The sequence below is a fragment of the Tachysurus vachellii genome, chromosome 1 (assembly GCF_030014155.1).
Source record: "Tachysurus vachellii isolate PV-2020 chromosome 1, HZAU_Pvac_v1, whole genome shotgun sequence".
NCBI lineage: Eukaryota > Metazoa > Chordata > Actinopteri > Siluriformes > Bagridae > Tachysurus > Tachysurus vachellii.
Window position 1 is genome coordinate 32038546 of NC_083460.1, and position 18300 is coordinate 32056845.

Below are 18300 nucleotides of genomic sequence, written 5' to 3' on the forward strand. Positions count from 1 at the left end.
TCAATCCTCAGAGGTTATTCAACCAACAGCTGAATACAACACACTTTATTTGGAAAAACTTTAAGGATTATCATGTTGAAAGCTGCATTTATATCACAGTATGGCAAAATGCTTAAATTTACATTAGTCATTGGATGCATTATAATAATTAAAGGACAATCTACAAATACAGGTAAGATGGTATTTCTTAAAATTATCTGAGATATTGACATACTTGTAGACACTGACATAGTTTTAGTGTATACCATGTTGCTTGAAAGTTTGTGAAATTTCTATATTTTTGCATAAATATGATCTAAAAGATTATCAGAGGTAAGGTAAAATTAGTGTCTGTCCTATTTCAATTACGTCTCTGTGAGTGCCCTATTTTTATTTAAAGAATAATATATTAAACACTGATGTTCATGACGCACATTTGTAATTTGTAGGAAATGTTTTATGACAAAAATGAGATTTCTGAGGACTTAAGAAAAGGAGTTATTCTTGCTCATTGTGCTGGAAAAGGTTACAAAATCATCTTTAAAGATTTTTAACTCCAAAAATCTATAGTCAAGCAGATTCTATACCCTCCCCAGATGTGGTCAACCAATAAAGATAACTCCAAAATGGTAATGGTAACTTTTAAGCAACTAAAGGTTTCTTTTACTTTGGCTAATGTTAATGTTTGTGAGTCTGCCATGAGGTGAACAACCTTGGTGTGCATGGTAGAGTTGCAAGGAAAAAGCCACTACTCTCCAAAAAGAACATTGCTGCCCATGAAGCTTGCTAAAGATCATGTGGACAAGCCAGATGACTATTGGAAAAATAATTTGTGGAGGCATGAGACCAAACCAGACATTTTTGGTTTAAAATGAATAGCGTTATTTTTGAAGAAATAAAAATGCTGAATTCCAGCATAAGATCCATATACCTTCTAAAAAACATGGTGGTGCTAGTATCATGCTTTGGACCTGCATTTGCTGCAAGAGAAAATGGATATCAATCTGATATGACACTAGCTATATCTGCATACTAAATATATAATAATTTTAAATTTTCCTTTATTTATTTTAACAAATCAGTTTTATATAGGAAAAAAGCAAGCAAATAACAAGCAAATAATTATTCTTAGGTCTTCCATAACAAGGTGAGTCTATGTTCTCAGAATCAGTACAATTTGTCCTTCATGGCTTTTTAGTGACAGTGCTGGAAGTGTTGAATATATAAACACAAGCTCAACATACTGAACCTGAATCAAAGCCTTAAAGGGGCAGTTCACTTGGTAATGGAAAAAAGTCAAAAACAAAGTATGCACCAAACCACCAAGGAAAATGTACACTGTTAAACTATTTACAGCACTTTTACAGTAAAATATTGGACGCTGACTTCCTAGCCACTTACTGTATTTTCACAAGACTACTACTATAATCATCATGAATAGTATAATGCTGTAATTACCAAATTTAATATCCTATTGTAAGATAATTTACATATTATTTTATATGCTTTAGATACATACACATTATTGTCTACAGGAATCCACTGTATATTTACAGAGTAATACTGTAATTACTGATATATGTAATTATAGATCGAATTACTGGTCTTTAAATACTTAAAAACATGCTTTTTTGTCATTTTTCATAATAGTAGCAGCAATAGGAAATGGAATACAGCATTCTCTGTGGGTTTACACATTTTTAAGGCAAAGAGAAGAAATCCCCCTGTCAGTATTTTTTATTAAATCATTTAAAGTGTAGTTAACTGTTTAACAATTAACAACACGGCGATCTTAGCATTCTTCAAAATGTGAACAGTACAACAACTGAACTAAGAATAGACATGTTTTCCAGATACTGTATACTGTATATTTTTAAATGATGCAGAAAACAAAGAACCTGAAAACATGTAAAGAGAACTGTTGTTTAACAAAAATGTTAAGGATACTAATAAAAAGGAGCATGCTGATCTCAAGTTGCACTCAATTTGTGGTATTGTTTGCCATATAATGTGAAATATTAAAGCTACACTGTAAAGAGTTAAGAACAAGGTACCATGTCTGTACGGTACTAAGTAAAAGTGTAAAAAGTTATTATTCTAAGATAAAACTATTTATGGGATGAAAACCTCCAAAGATTATTGTTGTACCATATTAATACTCAGATGAACAATTATTTATCTGTCTTCTCACAATCCAAATTCCATTGATCCTTGTCATAGACACAGATGCTTTTTTTTCTTTTCTTACATATTCTCATCCATTTATCCTGCATCAAAGGAAAGCTAAGACTAAAAACTCAATACTTATTTCTGGGTTTTGTTAAAAAACACAAAAGGACAAAATCTAATTTTATTACAGGCACAAGTGCCTGTTATAATGATCACATTACCGCCCAAGAAAGAAGTTTAAATGAAATTGCTGGAGAAACTTCCAAAACTTAAAATGACCACAAAAAAACATCAATCTCAAAATGCATGGTCACTACAATATGATAATGAATTACTAATGAAACACAAAATAAAACTTCTGCATATTTACTGCCATCTTGTAAAACATATAGCATGTTACGGTTTTATGGAATTACATCATTTGTGTACCATTTTACAAAAAGTTCTCAAAAATAAAAAAAATAGGTCTGCATTAAGAATAAAAATATAAATGCAAATTATATTGTATATTCAACAATATTATCATTAGAAACTACGCTTCCACTTCCAAAATGTCTGATGTGGCTCTACTATATATATATATATATATATATATATATATATATATATATATATATATATATATATATATATATATATATATATATATATATGTGTGTGTGTGTGTGTGTGTGTGTGTGTGTATATAAATATAAATATTTGTAGCTCTTTATGATGTATACCTGACATAAATATTGTATGATTTCTAATAAAATCCCATATTTTTTCTTAAAGTAAAGCAGACATAGTAAACTATATGCAATACAATAATGCAATATAATATATTTCATAATAACTGATCATCACCATCACTTTTAACTCCACAGAATGTCAGATCGGTACAGATCAGTCATCAACAACTAAATCCCCAGACTCCTTACCAACAAAAACAATTGAAGCGTCAGAAACTTTAACTACTCCATCAGTTAGAGTATCACCATCTGAATTTCCAGATATTTTATCAAGTTCTGTATCTCCAGGAAGTATACCATCATTTACAGAAACACCAAATCAAACACCATCATTTACAGAATCATTTACAAATCCCTCAACATCTGAAGCTCCAGAAGTGTCAACCAAAACCACTACATCTATATCTCCAGAGTCATCAACAGATCTCTCATTAACACCTGAAGCTACAAACACTTCATCTACACCTTCAAATACAGTATCACCATCTACTTCATCAGTGTCATCCACAGATCACACGGCATCTGAATCCTCAGACATTACAACACAAACAATTACAGAATCACCTTATACTTCCCCAGAATTATCTACAGACCAGTCATCAACATTTGAAACCCCAGAAACTTTAACTTTAGCATCAGTTACAGTATCACCATCTACTTTATCAGAATCATCTACAGATGGATCATCAGCCTCTGAATCTCCAGATGTGTCAACCAAAACCACTACAAGATTATCATATAATTTACCAGAATCATCTACATACCAGTCATCAAAATTTGAAGCATCAGAAACATTAACTTTATCATCAGTTACAGTTTCATTCTCTACTTCACCAGAATCATTTATGGATCCATCACCAGCCATTGAATCTACAGAAACACGTTTAACAACATCGGGTCCTAAATCTCTCATCACTTCACCAGAATCATCTACAGATCACTCAACATCTGAATCTCAAAAAGTGTCAACCAAAACCACCACAACATTATCATTTGTATCCCCAGAGTCATCAACAGATCTCTCAATATCACCTGAATCTCCAGACACTTTATCTACACCTTCACATACAGTCTCACCATCTACTTTACCAGAATCATCTACAAATCACTCAGCATCTGAATCTCCAGACATTACAACAGAATCAATTACAGCATCACCTTATACTTCCCCAAAATTATTTACAGACCAGTCATCAACGTTTGAAGCATCAGAAACTTTACCTTTAGAATCAGTTACAGTATCAACATCTTCTTTACCAAAATCATCTACAGATGAATCATCAACCTCTGAATCTACTGAAACATTTTCAACAACATTGGTTCCCATATCATGCTTTGCTTCACCAGAATCATCTACAGATCACACAGCATCTGAATCTCCAGAAGTGTCAACCGAAACCACTACAACATTATCATATAATTCACCAGAATCATCTACATACCAGTCATCAACATTTGAAGCATCAGAAACATTAACTTTATCATCTACTTCACCAGAATCATTTATGGATCCATCATCAACCTCTGAATCTACAGAAACATTTTTAACAACATTGGTTCCCAAATCTCTCATCACTTCACCAGAATCATCTACAGATCACTCAACTTATGAAGCTCCAGAAGTGTCAACCAAAACCACTACATCTATATCCCCAGAGTCATCAACAGATCTCTCATTAACACCTGAAGCTCCAGACACTATGTCTACACCGTCAGATACAGTATCACAATCTACTTCACCAGAATCATCTACAGAACACAAAGTACCTGAATCTCCAGAAGCTTCAACACAAGAAATTACAGCATCACCTTATACTTCCCCAGTAGTATCTACTTACGAGTCATACACAATTGAAGCCTCAGAAACCTTAACTTTAACCTTAACGTTACCTTCATCATCAGTTACAGTTTCACCATTCACTTTACCAGAATCATCTATGGATCTATCATCAAACTTTGAATCTACAGAAAGAATTTTAACAACATTGGTTCCTAAATCTCTCATCACTTCACCAGAATCATCTACAGATCACTCAACATATGAAACTCCAGAAGTGTCAACCAAAACTACTACATCTATATCCCCAGAGACATCAACAGATCTCTCATTAACACCTGAATCACCAGACACTTCATATACACCATCAGATACAGTCTCACCATCTACATCACCAGAATCATCTATTTATCCATCATCAACCTTTGAATCTCCAGACACTTTATCTACACCTTCAGATGCAGTATCACCATCTACTACACCAGAATCATCTACAGATCGCTCAATATCTGAATCTCCAGAAGTGTCAACCAAAATCACTTCAACATTATCATATAATTCACCAGAATCATCTACATACCAGTCATCAACATTTGAAGCATCAGAAACATTTAATTTATCATCAGTTACAGTTTCACCATCTACTACACCAGAATCATCTACAGATCGCTCAACATCTGAATCTCCAGAAGTGTCAACCATAACTACTACAACATTATCATACATATCCACAGAGTCATCAACTGATCTCTCAATATCACCTGAATCTCCAGACACTTCATCTACACCTTCAGATACAGTCTTACTAATTACTTCACCAGAATCATCTACAGATCACACAACATCTGAATATACAGACATTACAACACAAACAATTACAGCATCACCTTATACTTCCACAGAATTATCTATAGACCAGTCATCAACATTTGAAGCCTCAGAAACCTTACCTTTAGAATCAGCTACAGTATCAACATTATCAATATCATCTTCAGATGAATCATTAAACTCTGAATCTACAGAAACATTTTCAACAACACTGGTTCCGAAATCATGCTTTACTTTACCAGAATCATCTACAGATCAATCAACATCTGAATCTCCAGAAGTGTCAACCAAAACTACTACAACATTATCATATATATCTCCAGAGTCATCAAGAGATCTTTCATTAACACCTGAATCACCAGACACTTCATATACACCATCAGATACAGTATCACCATCTACATCACCAGAATCATCTATTTATCCATCATCAACCTTTGAATCTTCAGAACCTTTTTCAACACGATCAATTACCGAATCACTCATCACTTCACCAAAATCATCTACAGATCACTCAACATCTGAATCTCCAGAAGTGTCAACCATAACTACTACAACATTATCATACATATCCACAGAGTCATCAACAGATCTCTCAATATCACCTGAATCTCCAGACACTTCATCTACACCTTCAGATACAGTCATACTAATTACTTCACCAGAATCATCTACAGATCACACAACATCTGAATATACAGACATTACAACACAAACAATTACAGCATCACCTTCTACTTCCACAGAATTATCTATAGACCAGTCATCAACATTTGAAGCCTCAGAAACGTTACCTTCATCATCAGTAAAAGTTTCACCATTCATATCACCAGAATCATCTATGGATCCATCATCAACCTTTGAATCTACAGAAACATTTTCAACAACATTGGTTCCCAAATCACGATTTACTTCACCAGAATCATCTACAGATCACTCAACATCTGAATCTCAAGAAGTGGCAACCAAAACCACTACAACAGTATCATTTATATCCCCAGAGTCATCAACAGATCTCTCATTTACACCTGAATCTCCAGACACTTTATCTACACCTTCAGATGCAGTATCACCATCTACTACGCCAGAATCATCTACAGATCGCTCAATATCTGAATCAGAGTATCACCATCTACTACACCAGAATCATCTACAGATCACTCAACATCTGAATCTCCAGAAGTGTCAACCAAAACTACTACAACATTATCATATATATCTCCAGAGTCATCAACAGATCTCTCATTAACACCTGAATCACCAGACCCTTCATATACACCATCAGATACAGTATCACCATCTACTACACCAAAATCATCTATTTATCCATCATCAACATCTGAATCTTCAGAATCTTTTTCAACACGATCAGTTACAGAATCACTCATCACTTCACCAAAATCATCTACAGATTACTCAACATCTGAATCTCAAGAAGTGACAACCAAAACTACTACAACATTACAATATTCTTCGCCAGAGTCATCAACAGATCTCTCAATATCACCTGAATCTCCAGACACTTCGTCTACACCTTCAGATACAGTCTTACCATCTACTTCACCAGAATCATATACAGATATCTCCAGAAGTGTCAACCAAAATCACTTCAACATTATCATATAATTCACCAGAATCATCTACATACCAGTCATCAACATTTGAAGCATCAGAAACATTTAATTTATCATCAGTTACAGTTTCACCATCTACTACACCAGAATCATCTACAGATCGCTCAACATCTGAATCTCCAGAAGTGTCAACCAAAACTACTACAACATTATCATATATATCTCCAGAGTTATCAACAAATCTCTCATTAACACCTGAATCTCCAGACACTTTATCTACACCTTCAGATGCAGTATCACCATCTACTACACCAGAATCATCTACAGATCACTCAACATCTGAATCTCCAGAAGTGTCAACCAAAACTACTACAACATTATCATATATATCTCCAGAGTCATCAACAGATCTCTCATTAACACCTGAATCACCAGACCCTTCATATACACCATCAGATACAGTATCACCATCTACTACACCAAAATCATCTATTTATCCATCATCAACATCTGAATCTTCAGAATCTTTTTCAACACGATCAGTTACAGAATCACTCATCACTTCACCAAAATCATCTACAGATTACTCAACATCTGAATCTCAAGAAGTGACAACCAAAACTACTACAACATTACAATATTCTTCGCCAGAGTCATCAACAGATCTCTCAATATCACCTGAATCTCCAGACACTTCGTCTACACCTTCAGATACAGTCTTACCATCTACTTCACCAGAATCATATACAGATCACTCAACATCTGAATCTCCAGAAGTGTCAACCAAAACTACTACAACGTTATCATATATATCTCCAGAGTCATCAACAAATCTCTCATTAACACCTGAATCTCCAGACACTTTATCTACACCTTCAGATGCAGTATCACCATCTACTACACCAGAATCATCTACAGATCGCTCAACATCTGAATCTCCAGAAGTGTCAACCAAAATCACTTCAACATTATCATATAATTCACCAGAATCATCTACATACCAGTCATCAACATTTGAAGCATCAGAAACATTTAATTTATCATCAGTTACAGTTTCACCATCTACTACACCAGAATCATCTACAGATCGCTCAACATCTGAATCTCCAGAAGTGTCAACCAAAACTACTACAACATTATCATATATATCTCCAGAGTCATCAACAAATCTCTCATTAACACCTGAATCTCCAGACATTTTATCTACACCTTCAGATGCAGTATCACCATCTACTACACCAGAATCATCTACAGATCACTCAACATCTGAATCTCCAGAAGTGTCAACCAAAACTACTACAACATTATCATATATATCTCCAGAGTCATCAACAGATCTCTCATTAACACCTGAATCACCAGACCCTTCATATACACCATCAGATACAGTATCACCATCTACTACACCAGAATCATCTATTTATCCATCATCAACATCTGAATCTTCAGAATCTTTTTCAACACGATCAGTTACAGAATCACTCATCACTTCACCAAAATCATCTACAGATTACTCAACATCTGAATCTCAAGAAGTGACAACCAAAACTACTACAACATTACAATATTCTTCGCCAGAGTCATCAACAGATCTCTCAATATCACCTGAATCTCCAGACACTTCGTCTACACCTTCAGATACAGTCTTACCATCTACTTCACCAGAATCATCTACAGATCGCTCAACATCTGAATCTCCAGAAGTGTCAACCAAAACTACTACAACATTATCATATATATCTCCAGAGTCATCAACAAATCTCTCATTAACACCTGAATCTCCAGACACTTTATCTACACCTTCAGATGCAGTATCACCATCTACTACACCAGAATCATCTACAGATCGCTCAACATCTGAATCTCCAGAAGTGTCAACCAAAACTACTACAACATTATCATATATATCTCCAGAGTCATCAACAAATCTCTCATTAACACCCGAATCTCCAGACACTTTATCTACACCTTCAGATGCAGTATCACCATCTACTACACCAGAATCATCTACAGATCGCTCAATATCTGAATCTCCAGAAGTGTCAACCAAAACCACTTCAACATTATCATATAATTCACCAGAATCAACTACATACCAGTCATCAACATTGGAAGCATCAGAAACAATTAATTTATCATCAGTTACAGTTTCACCATCTACTTCACCAGAACCATCTATGGATCCAGCAACATCTGAATCTCAAGAAGTGTCAACCAAAACTACTACAACATTATCATATATATCTCCAGAGTCATCAACAAATCTCTCATTAACACCTGAATCTCCAGACACTTTATCTACACCTTCAGATGCAGTATCACCATCTACTACACCAGAATCATCTACAGATCCAGCAACATCTGAATCTCAAGAAGTGTCAACCAAAACTGCTACAACATTATCATACATATCTCCAGAGTCATCAACAGATCTCTCATTAACACCTGAATTACCAGACACTTCATCTACACCTTCAGATACAGTCTTACCATCTACTTCACCAGAATCATCTATTTATCTATCATCAACATCTGAATCTTCAGAATCTTTTTTAACACGATCAGTTACAGAATCACTCATCACTTCACCAAAATCATCTACAGATCACTCAACATCTGAATCTCAAGAAGTGTCAACCAAAACTACTACAACATTATCATACATATCCACAGAGTCATCAACAGATCTCTCAATATCACCTGAATCTCCAGACACTTCATCTACACCTTCAGATACAGTCTTACCATCTACTTCACCAGAATCATCTACAGATCACTCAACATCTGAATCTCCAGAAGTGTCAACCAAAACTACTACAACATTATCATATATATCTCCAGAGTCATCAACAAATCTCTCATTAACACCTGAATCTCCAGACACTTTATCTACACCTTCAGATGCAGTATCACCATCTACTACACCAGAATCATCTACAGATCGCTCAACATCTGAATCTCCAGAAGTGTCAACCAAAATCACTTCAACATTATCATATAATTCACCAGAATCATCTACATACCAGTCATCAACATTTGAAGCATCAGAAACATTTAATTTATCATCAGTTACAGTTTCACCATCTACTTCACCAGAACCATCTATGGATCCAGCAACATCTGAATCTCAAGAAGTGTCAACCAAAACTACTACAACATTATCATATATATCTCCAGAGTCATCAACAAATCTCTCATTAACACCTGAATCTCCAGACATTTTATCTACACCTTCAGATGCAGTATCACCATCTACTACACCAGAATCATCTACAGATCACTCAACATCTGAATCTCCAGAAGTGTCAACCAAAACTACTACAACATTATCATATATATCTCCAGAGTCATCAACAGATCTCTCATTAACACCTGAATCACCAGACCCTTCATATACACCATCAGATACAGTATCACCATCTACTACACCAGAATCATCTATTTATCCATCATCAACATCTGAATCTTCAGAATCTTTTTCAACACGATCAGTTACAGAATCACTCATCACTTCACCAAAATCATCTACAGATTACTCAACATCTGAATCTCAAGAAGTGACAACCAAAACTACTACAACATTACAATATTCTTCGCCAGAGTCATCAACAGATCTCTCAATATCACCTGAATCTCCAGACACTTCGTCTACACCTTCAGATACAGTCTTACCATCTACTTCACCAGAATCATCTACAGATCGCTCAACATCTGAATCTCCAGAAGTGTCAACCAAAACTACTACAACATTATCATATATATCTCCAGAGTCATCAACAAATCTCTCATTAACACCTGAATCTCCAGACACTTTATCTACACCTTCAGATGCAGTATCACCATCTACTACACCAGAATCATCTACAGATCGCTCAACATCTGAATCTCCAGAAGTGTCAACCAAAACTACTACAACATTATCATATATATCTCCAGAGTCATCAACAAATCTCTCATTAACACCCGAATCTCCAGACACTTTATCTACACCTTCAGATGCAGTATCACCATCTACTACACCAGAATCATCTACAGATCGCTCAATATCTGAATCTCCAGAAGTGTCAACCAAAACCACTTCAACATTATCATATAATTCACCAGAATCAACTACATACCAGTCATCAACATTGGAAGCATCAGAAACAATTAATTTATCATCAGTTACAGTTTCACCATCTACTTCACCAGAACCATCTATGGATCCAGCAACATCTGAATCTCAAGAAGTGTCAACCAAAACTACTACAACATTATCATATATATCTCCAGAGTCATCAACAAATCTCTCATTAACACCTGAATCTCCAGACACTTTATCTACACCTTCAGATGCAGTATCACCATCTACTACACCAGAATCATCTACAGATCCAGCAACATCTGAATCTCAAGAAGTGTCAACCAAAACTGCTACAACATTATCATACATATCTCCAGAGTCATCAACAGATCTCTCATTAACACCTGAATTACCAGACACTTCATCTACACCTTCAGATACAGTCTTACCATCTACTTCACCAGAATCATCTATTTATCTATCATCAACATCTGAATCTTCAGAATCTTTTTTAACACGATCAGTTACAGAATCACTCATCACTTCACCAAAATCATCTACAGATCACTCAACATCTGAATCTCAAGAAGTGTCAACCAAAACTACTACAACATTATCATACATATCCACAGAGTCATCAACAGATCTCTCAATATCACCTGAATCTCCAGACACTTCATCTACACCTTCAGATACAGTCTTACCATCTACTTCACCAGAATCATCTACAGATCACTCAATATCTGAATCTCCAGAAGTGTCAACCAAAACTACTACAACATTATCATATATATCTCCAGAGTCATCAACAAATCTCTCATTAACACCTGAATCTCCAGACACTTTATCTACACCTTCAGATGTAGTATCACCATCTACTACACCAGAATCATCTACAGATCGCTCAACATCTGAATCTTCAAAAGTGTCAACCAAAACCACTTCAACATTACAATATTTTTCGCCAGAGTCATCAACAGATCTCTCAATATCACCTGAATCTCCAGACACTTCGTCTACACCTTCAGATACAGTCTTACTAATTACTTCACCAGAATCATCTACAGATCACACAACATCTGAATATCCAGACATTACAATACAAAGAATTACAGCATCACCTTATACTTCCACAGAATTATCTATAGACCAGTCATCAACATTTGAAGCCTCAGAAACGTTACCTTCATCATCAGTAAAAGTTTCACCATTCACATCACCAGAATCATCTATGGATCCATCATCAACCTTTGAATCTACAGAAACATTTTCAACAACATTGGTTCCAGCATCAAGATTTACTTCACCAGAATCATCTACAGATCACTCAACATCTGAATCTCCAGAAGTGTCAACCAAAACTACTACAACATTATCATATATATCTCCAGAGTCATCAACTGATCTCTCATTAACACCTGAATCTCCAGACACTTCATTTACACCTTCAGATACAGTCTCACTATCTACTTCACCAGAATCATCTATTTATCCATCATCAACCTCCGAATCTTTAGAATCTTTTTCAACACCATCAGTTACAGAATCACTCATCACTTCACCAGAATCATCTACAGATCACTCAACATCTGAATCTCAAGAAGTGACAACCAACATCACTACAGCATTATCATATTCTTCCCCAGAGTCATCAACAGATCTCTCCTTAACCCCTGAAGCTCCAGTCACTTTATCTACACCTTTAGATACAGTATCACCATCTACTTCACCAGAATCATCTACAGATCACACAGCATCTGAATCTCCAGAAGCTTCAACACAAGAAATTACAGCATCACCTTATACTTCCCCAGAATCATCTACAGAACAGTCATCAACATCTGAAGCCTCAGAAACATTACATACGTATGAATCATTAACCTCTGAATCTCCAGAAACCTCACCACAAATTATTACAGCATCACCATATACTTCCTCAATAAAACCGACAACCAATGTTCACTATCAGTCTACAGCATTACCTTCCTCTCCATCATATACAACACAAGAAATATATCTACCCTCCACATTTGCATCACTACAATCAACAACCAAAACTTTACCAGCTAAAGATTCTCCCTCTCCATCTCCAAATATTCCTGTAACAACTATATCTTCATCTCTCTCTTTTCTCTCGACATCTATATCTCAGTTTACTCCAACCACATCTTTAAAAACGGCCTCAACAACCACTATTTCTCCACTAACTACTATTCCATCAATAATCACACTACCAACCACGCTTCCAGGAACAGCAACAAATAAAAATACCCAGTCAACCACAATAAACACCCATCCAATGACAATTGCCTCTATAACTCCCACAATCTCATTGACCTCCCCATCCAAAATAAACAGTTCTCCAGCAACAAACACCCAAACTCCTTCTCTTTTGACAGTGACACCAACTACAACCACCTCTCACATTACATCAGATATCTCTCCAATAACATCAACCATAGCAAATACTCCAAACACAAATACAATAATTGCTGCAAGTCCTTCAACAACCACATCTTCAACAAGCAATACAGCTTCATCTTTTCTATCAAATTCATCAGCCCAATTTATGACAAGTATGTATGCAACAAATATTCCTCCAACAAATGTTCACACCACTACTACCACCCTTGCAACAGCATCTACAATAGCAACAACGAACACAACTAACAAACTAACCCCCACATCCTCTGTAATTACCACTTCAAAAACCAACACGGTCACATTTCCCTCAAGCATGACCACACCACAATCTCTATTTGTAACATCTATTGCTCAACCCTCAACAGCTCTAGGAACTCACCCAAACATATCTACCACCACTATTAGTCCAACAGCATTAACAAATATAACCACCTTTACAAAAAGTCTTTCAACTCTTTCCACAACAACCAGCACAACCACAAACTCTGCATCAACACCAGCAACTCTTCCAAATGCAACAACCACTACCACTGGACCAGGAACAACGGCCATCACAAGCATTTCTCAAAAAACAACAGCTATCATGCCAACAAATAACATGTCTTCAACATCAATGACCACAACCATCTCTCCAAAAACATCTTCACATTTTTCAATAAACATCACAAGCACCTATGGAAATACAAACACAGCTTCTTTTACGGCAATTATAACAACTGCCTCTACAAAAACAACTACAACTCCTCCAACTACCACCTCTCCCCAAACAAGTCGACCACCAACAGCTTCACCGTCAACAAGTACTGTGTTTAACACGTGATAATGTTTACCTTTCAAACAATGAAAGAAAAATTTAGATGCATGTATTATGTATTAATATTAAAAATAACTTCTGTTTATTTGTTTTAATTTCTCTAGACTCTACTGCATTTGCTCAAGCAGTGGTTAGGATGCTATCTGTAACTGAACTAAGCAACGATACAATCATTGAATATATAGATCAGGTAAGGACATGCTTTTGCTGTTCTTGAAAACATATTATGTGGTGTCTCCTATTATACAGGAAGAATCCAACCCAAAGTGGATTATTTTCCAGTAACAAGGCATTCCTCAATTAAAATGTTTTATTTATTAACGAATTATGCAATATATTTTTTTATCGGTTTATACATTAGTTAAATTCTGTAAAATGTCTTTGAGAGTTTTTATTCCAGTCTACTTTACAGCAGCTAAAATTAGTCATTATGTCCCAGTCTCCAAAGAAACCATACTTACCTTAAAAGGCTCAAGACTCCTCTCATAAGTGTTACTTATATACATACTGTATGTATGTTGTTAATACCACATATGTGATTCATTTCCTTCATAATTGGAAAAAATATGAGCAGCTAGTGATAGAAAATGTTTGGGAATAGCTGCTGTGATGTAAGTGAGAACAGAAACAAACTTTTGGATGTGGCTGTGACTATGAACATTTAAAATGAGTTATTCATTAATACAGTGTAATTTTGAAATTGAGATCACTGTAGAATTAAAGAAATAACACACTTCAGGATACTTTGTGACTGGTTATATTACACCACCCTGGTGTCAGTTATTTTACTACACCTGCATAGCCCATCTTGTATTATTCCTTATATAACACACATATGATAATGACATTATAATGTTATTACAGGGCCAAAATGTTGCCAACACCTAACCATCACACACATATGTGCACATTCCAATCTTTTTTGGGACATGGTTTGCCAAGGTTTGAATGAAACCCCTAACATCAACCTCACTGAACACCTCAGTGCCTGGCCTTACTTATGGTCTTGTGGCTGAATGGACAAATCTCACAGCCACCTTCTAAAATCTTGTGGATAACATTCACATCAAAGGGGGGACTAAAACTGGAATGGGATGTTCAGAAAGCACATACTGTATGGCTGTAATGGTCAGGTGTCCACAGCCTTTTGGCTCTATAGTGTATGTTCATGCATAGAGTAAAATAAAAAAAAATCTTGTTCAGTTATTCCAGTATTTTTAAATATTTTTTTTATTTGTTTATTGTAGTTTTCCAGACTCATCCAAGCTAAGATTAATGGAAAGGTTACGATTACAGTGAAGAAGATTCAAAAAGTCACGCCTTAAAGATCACCAGTGGCAGTTCTCTTCGGTGGCAAAGATGTTGTTTATTGTGGATATTAAAGCAAAGCAGTTAAAAACATTGCAATTTTAAACTTATTGTGTGGACTTGACATAAATTGGCAAAAAAAAAAAAAAAAAAAAAAAAAAAAAAACTGGGTTAAAATCTTAAACTCGACAATGCCTTATAGTTCCCTGTATCTGCATGCTATTTACTTTATACAAAAATCAAATGTAAAAAGTGTATAGTATCATAGCTGTTCTTCTGGGCATACTGCTGCTGCATTTCACTATGTCTGTGTAAAAGGCACCAGTATTATCAGTAAGGCTTGACAACAGATTAATTTTATTTAATTTTCCTGACATTTCTTAGAAACATGTAAGCACAGCTGTGTTTTATTTTACTACTCTCCATCAATGCAGTCATATAGTTTGCATTAATAGTTGTGCTGACTTCAGCACCATCACACAGTCTTCTGTTTCTGTACTTAGAAGATATATTCTAACTGTGTGACTCATAGTGAGACAACGTCCCATTGTTATATATAATCCGATAAAAGATAACTGTGATTTGAGTGCAAAATATAACTTTTTAGGTACAAAAAAATGTATTGTGTCATGGTTATTCATGGCCAATTAATGTAAAGTGTGTAATTCTATTTAGGTGGGGTACTGTGGCTGTGTGTGGCAAAATGCATATATATGTATGTATTTATGTATGCATGTATGTATGTATGTATGTATGTATGTACGTATGGGGGTTTTCTTCGGTAAACCCAGAGTTTCTGTCGGTCTCCTCCCCTTTTTTAAAGAGGAAGCGACGTTTAAACACCTCATTCATTGCCCACATTTCAGTTACGCATAGAGCAGCAAAGGGATTGTGGGATGTGGTAGCTTAGTGGTTAAGGTGTTGGACTACTGATCAGAAGGTCATGGGTTTAAATTGAAACAAAATATAAGTCACTCTGGGTAAGGGGGTCTGCTAAATGCCGTAAATGTAAAATGAATGAAATGGCGTGTCCTTATATGGATGATCCTGTTGAAGAGTCTGTATTAATTCTTTTGAGCCCAGAGTGGATTTTTATTTGAGCGGTAGCGTTTTTCTTTACAGTCAATAAGATCCATAATCTCATCCACTCTTACAATCCGTGCTCTTAAATCGGAGCAGATGCTTTGCGTTGCCTTACGTTTCTTTGCGAATTGTAGTTTTGTGTATAACATCGGGGATGCAGAACATATTAGTAAGGCTACTGTTTGCAGAGCGGTCAGGAAAGTGTGCCTCGCTCTTAAGCGCTTTCTGACAATTTTTGTGTTGTTTCCTGATAAAATAAAATACTGTTCTTCCGTTTTCACCATATTATTATCTGAACAATAAGGAGAGACAAGAAACTGCATTTCTAATGCTTTCAAACAAACAATATACACTGTACTGTCACCAAATTCAGCTCACACACAACTGATGTCCAGATAGTTATATTACAACACTTATTTTGGGGAAATGTCTTTTTGTATAATTTTTATTGTTTGCATTATAAATAATATACAACAATATACGATAAACAATATATATGATTTTTTAAATATGAAAATAATTCCATAACTTCACTATTATGGAAATTATATTCAATAACTTCACTGTAATACACTGTATTGTCACCAAATTCAGCTCACGCATCACTGATATCCTGATAGTAATACTACAACACTTATTTTGAGAAACCTTGCTTTTTGATTATTTTTATTGTTTGCATTATAAACAATATACAACAATATACATTTAACTGTGATGTAAACTTCAATGTGTAAATAAGCTTTTGACAAACATATGTAATCCTGCTGCTTATATAAGAGCTATTACAGATATTGTAACACTATGCTCTCTGTACTTGCGTTAGCTCAATGCACAATGCACAATACCAAGGGATATGTCTGCTCAGTATTTGTGCTTCTGTCATCCCAAGGCATTTTATGTGGAACCATTTTGTGCAGGTTCCACACTGAATCTATAAGGGGGGAAATATGTAAACTATATCTATAAAATATTTGCTTTAGGAATCCTGTAATGCATAAACATATTGAAATATTTAATTACTTTAAATTTATCCATACACTCCCTGACAAAAGTCTTGTCTCCTATCTCCTATCCAAGTTGTAGGAAAAACAGATAATAACTTGACTTCTAGTTGATCATTTGGAATCAGCAGTGGCTTATATGAAAGGCAAAGACCTCTAGATTAAGCTTATTTTACCAAAATAAAATCTTATCATGCCTTGATTTTTAATTATTTAATTAGGACAGGCTGAAGTATGAGAAGGAGCACCATCCTGCTGAAGAATTTGCCCTCTCCTGTGGTATGTAATGGGCAGCAAGAATGTCTTGATACCTCAGGCTGTTGATGTTGCCATCCACTCTGCAGATCTCTCGCACGCCCCCATACTGAATTTAACCCCAAACCATGATTTTTCCTCCACTGAACTTGACTGTTTTCTGTGTGAATCTTGGGTCCATGTGGGTTCCAATAGGTCTTCTGCAGTATTTGCGATGATTGGGATGTAGTTCAATAGATGAGTCATCAAAAAATCAACCTTATGCCACTTTTCCACAGTCCATGTTACAATAGA

General features: G+C 35.4%; 1 protein-coding gene across 1 annotated transcript; it reads left to right on the plus strand.

Moving 5' to 3' along the window:
- Positions 1 to 50: 50 nt before the first annotated feature.
- Positions 51 to 17026, plus strand: LOC132854172 (serine-rich adhesin for platelets-like). The gene is made up of 6 exons (XM_060882451.1): positions 51 to 172; positions 3015 to 6668; positions 6857 to 6921; positions 7025 to 14345; positions 14464 to 14549; positions 15607 to 17026. Exons 1-6 carry the CDS (start codon positions 73 to 75, stop codon positions 15682 to 15684), a joined length of 11304 nt encoding a protein of 3767 aa, XP_060738434.1. The 5' UTR covers positions 51 to 72; the 3' UTR covers positions 15685 to 17026.
- The last annotated feature ends 1274 nt before the right edge of the window (positions 17027 to 18300 follow it).

Excerpts from the sequence above, each read along its gene's own strand:
- LOC132854172 (XM_060882451.1), top strand. The coding sequence starts at position 73 with ATGTTGAAAGCTGCATTTATATCACAGTATGGCAAAATGCTTAAATTT. Across the intron at positions 6,669-6,856 it reads ACATCTGAATCTCCAGAAGT|TTACAGAATCACTCATCACT; the intron begins GTCAACCAAAAC and ends CAACACGATCAG. Across the intron at positions 14,346-14,463 it reads AACAGCTTCACCGTCAACAA|ACTCTACTGCATTTGCTCAA; the intron begins GTACTGTGTTTA and ends TAATTTCTCTAG.